Below are 4,092 nucleotides of genomic sequence, written 5' to 3' on the forward strand. Positions count from 1 at the left end.
TAATATTGTAGGCATAATTTGGTCAGGTTGGCTGGTCGGGAATGCTCTTTAGGGTTCTCATAAACTTGTCCTAGTTTGTATTTTATTGTTAGGGATCAATTACAAGATGTGAAGGATTCATTCCATATAGCCTCTCTAGTATATCAGAGTTAGGCCAACGAGATTTAAATGTGCTTGAAGGTCTTTGTTAAATCAGTTTTTTCATCACATGAATATCAGAGTTAGGCCAAAACATTCCTTAGAATAAAAATTAAATGAATCAACATTGAACTTCTTCGTTTATATTGAGATTATATATATACCCCAAATTCTCGGATTACATATTTATATTAGAGAACGACAATTACGGGCGATTATAACTGTTAATGGATAAGATTGGAGAAATAGAGTTCCAGGACCGAAGTCTGACTTCATGAACCTGAACTCTGACTCTGACTCTGACTCTATATATTGGGTCTAAGTCTGATCGCAAAGACACTAAGGCCGACTCTATAGTCCAACATTACGTACTTGGTCAATTTCAGAAACCACAAGTCTAGAGGCAATGTCTAGATCTCCGACTCTATAATCCATAATTAAGCACTTAGTCAATTTTTCTAAGTCTGGACGCACAGACCTTTAAGTCTAATTGCATAGTCTAGATTTTAAGACTCGGCCAATTTTGAAGGTAACTTCAGAACTTTGATCAAAAGATCAGATCTCTGATTACTTTACCTAGACTTATATTTAGTGAAATTTTCACAAAGTTCGACTTTTCATAAATTCCCAAGACCTTCGGGAGCTGCCCCTAACCTGCTAGGGACCATCGCCAAGGGGTTCCGCCCCTTGGAACCTTACTAGGGACGCTGCCCCTTGAACCCCGCAAAGGGCGCAACCTCCTCGATCCACGTCTTGTGGCGATTTAAGGTGATAACTAGGGGCAACATTTGTGAATGTGCACACCCCACCTCATAACTCACTTATTATGTTTGTCTTATCACTCTAATAGATCCTATTGATTGTTAGTGTAATATCACAAGTGATTTTGCACATCATTTGGCTGTTTTCTTATTCATCTTATTTGGTTACTATGTTTGAACCTCCCTATATATATATATATATATATATATATATATATATATATATATATGGATTAAATCATTCGAAAACTCTAAAATTTGTGAGATTCGTGAGAATTTCTACCCTAAAATTTTGTTTCACATAAAAATTTCCATCCAAGTATAGTATAATATAGATTAACATATATTTGTTTCACAATTTGTTTATTCCATATATATTTAGTTTACAATGTGAAACTTTATGTATGTTTCGTTTCACAAACATGCCAAAAGGGTTCACATGTAAACCGAGTACATGTGAAACAAAAACATTGTGAATAAATATATTTTTAATCACTACATCAAAATATAACTATACATAAAAAAATTCATATGAAATAGCAAACGGTACACTAAATATCACAATTCCGTGGATACTCAAAAACAAATTCCACATACACACACACACACATATATATATATATATATATATATAGACATAGAACTAAAATTTGGTGGTGGTGCTTCAAAATTCCTTGAGTTCTTCAGTGATTTTGTTATGGGTTGATCTTGGTAGCTTAGCTTTTAGATTTATTTATGTTTGTTTAAATCGGAATATGGAATAAAACTATAAGAATCTAAATATATGTAGCATGCAATCCTGTAAAAGTCATGAATGAGAAGAAACTCTTAACTAAAAAGTAGAAAAAAAGAAACCATAATTATATAAAACTAATTCAATAATACAAAGCTGTATTATTCACAAAATTAAAAAAAAAAATCCAGCAAGAAACAGCGAATACTACGTACAAAGCCCTAATGGGACTATCCTCAAAAACAACCACATGATTCCATTCACAAGGCAGTCTTGTAATTGTACTAACTATTAATGAAATCATCAAACTCAAAGCTCTCTGGAATCTCAAACTTAAACATGCTGCAGTAAGTCTCTCTCTCATCCTCCGTGCTGCTGCTGTTGACAAAGGTTGATGATGAGTTTAGTGGCGTAGGACTTGACATGGGCGTCGATAAAACTGAATCAAAGTTGAAATTCTGGCTGGTGTGGTTGTAGTTGTGTTCTATATTTGATTTCTGGACACTCGAGTTCTCTGATGCTTGTGCCCTATATTGATCACTTTGACTTGGGAGGATAACATGATTATGGGTTAAGCATGGGGACATCACATTTTCTTCAACGATTTGCCCATTCATGTTAACAAAGTTTGGTGAAAAATACTGACTATGACTCTCTTGACTCAAAAGCTGAGTGCTTGAAAGTCTTGGCGCGATAGAACTGCAGTTTGGAAGCTGCTGATCAAGGGTTTGGTTCATAGGATTCATTTGGTTATTTAGAAACAACTCTTGGTTCTCTTGATTTGATGATGATGCTAGTAGAGTCGCAAGCCTTAGAACTTCTGGATTTACAAGTGTCTGGAGGTTCAAAAGGTTTGAGAGATTAAGCTGGGCTGAGTTGAGCATGGAAGAGATGTCAAGTAGATCGAGGCGAGGACTATGAGTCACTGGATCAATCCCATTCCTGAGTAGCCTTTTCCGAATGTGGGTGTTCCAGTAGTTCTTGATTTCATTGTCCGTTCTTCCAGGCAACCGAGCAGCGATCGATGACCACCTATGATCAACCAAAACTTGAGATAAGAATACATATTCTAACTTCATATAAAGTTAAAGAGACAATTGGAAGACAAAAAATTCAAATGGTATTTGCTCATAATCTTTTTTGACCAGAATCAAGTGAATAACTTGAAAGTTTTTCTGTTATAAACTATCTAATAAGCAAAGGATTGTTCCTAACCATCAGCTGTCTTAATTCGAACATGCCAAACTAGTACACGCCATCGGTTTTCTAAATTTCATGACTCAAATGATACGATGACGAGAATATTTACCATAAGAACTTACTTATTCCCCAGCACACTATGAAGTTGAATGATAGTTTCTTCTTCTTCAAATGAGAATCTTCCTCTCTTGATATCAGGCCTCAAGTAGTTTGTCCACCTAAGACGACAACTCTTTCCACACCGTTGAAGTCCTGTACATATATAAAATGGTTTCTTTTTAGCAAAAGCGAATCTAAAGACTGTTATTGGAGAAAAAACAAAGATCAAATACATGCAGACGCTTATATATACCAGCATTCTTGGGGAGGGTTCGCCAATTGCCAGGTCCATGTACTTGAATATACTCCAAAAGTTTGAGATCTTCTTCTTGTGTCCATGGACCTTTCTTGAGTCCATTTTTATCGCAACACGGTGATCTTCCCATTCTTGCTTCTTTGAATTGGTTTCTAGAAGATATTACAGAGAAAATAAGACTGAGTGCAAGAGAGAGATATAGAGAATAGAAAGATAAAGGTAAGTTGAAAGAAAACTGAAACTTGTAGGTCCAAAAGGGAAGATGACTTCTCTTATATATATATAGATGTAGAGGACTCACCTTGCAAATAGTTAAAGAAGTCAATATGATTTGGCGCCGGCCTGTTCTACAGTCAACCTCTCTCAATCTCTATGTTTCTGAAGGTGGTGAATAGTTGAAAAAATGGCAAAAGCTGGAGATAGAATGACTGATAGGGGATCTAACCAAGTGAAGGTAGAGTCTGATTGGATGCAGATGACAAGTGTCGAGTGATTGCTGGGATTGACTTTTTGTTCGTGTTTGACCTGTACAAAATGAAAAGCTTTTGGTGGGTAAGGTTGTTATATCCTCTACCAGTTGTGATGAAATGTTTCCATGGTTTCTTCTTCGAGCTTCCCACAGAAAATACCCTTTTGAATTCATTAATTGGAGGAGAATGAAGTCCCATTTTGGCTTACGTTTGGATTTCATCATTATGGACCCGTTTATACCTCGACGTGTCAACTTTAATATATACCTTTGACACCCATATTGAGACCACAATTACCAAGAATCATTATGGGGTTCTAAATAATCCAAACGTGAAAAGCATTAGTAGGTCTCAGATTTAAATTTAAGGAGAAATAAAAATTTCTTTGTGGCTATGGAGGTTCAAATACGGTGATTCCGGGCTATCCGCAAAGCA

General features: G+C 35.9%; 1 protein-coding gene across 1 annotated transcript; it reads right to left on the reverse strand.

Moving 5' to 3' along the window:
* Positions 1–1,839: 1,839 nt before the first annotated feature.
* On the reverse strand, positions 1,840–3,317 carry LOC112524550 (transcription factor MYB41-like). The gene is made up of 3 exons (XM_025134412.1): positions 3,185–3,317; positions 2,955–3,084; positions 1,840–2,664 (listed from the first exon to the last, which is right to left on the reverse strand). The coding sequence occupies exons 1-3, from the start codon at positions 3,315–3,317 to the stop codon at positions 1,917–1,919; spliced, it is 1,011 nt and encodes a 336-aa protein (XP_024990180.1). The 3' UTR covers positions 1,840–1,916.
* Positions 3,318–4,092: the final 775 nt, after the last annotated feature.

This window comes from Cynara cardunculus, assembly GCF_001531365.2.
Source record: "Cynara cardunculus var. scolymus isolate 2C chromosome LG 13, CcrdV1, whole genome shotgun sequence".
Lineage (NCBI taxonomy): Eukaryota > Viridiplantae > Streptophyta > Magnoliopsida > Asterales > Asteraceae > Cynara > Cynara cardunculus.

Bases quoted from the DNA above. Each gene is read 5' to 3' on its own strand.
- LOC112524550 (XM_025134412.1), bottom strand. From the start codon at position 3,317: ATGGGAAGATCACCGTGTTGCGATAAAAATGGACTCAAGAAAGGTCCA. The intron at 3,085-3,184 runs GTATATATAAGC...ATATATGTACAG, and splicing joins AACCCTCCCCAAGAATGCTG to GACTTCAACGGTGTGGAAAG. The intron at 2,665-2,954 runs GTAAGTTCTTAT...GGTTGATCATAG, and splicing joins CATAGTGTGCTGGGGAATAA to GTGGTCATCGATCGCTGCTC.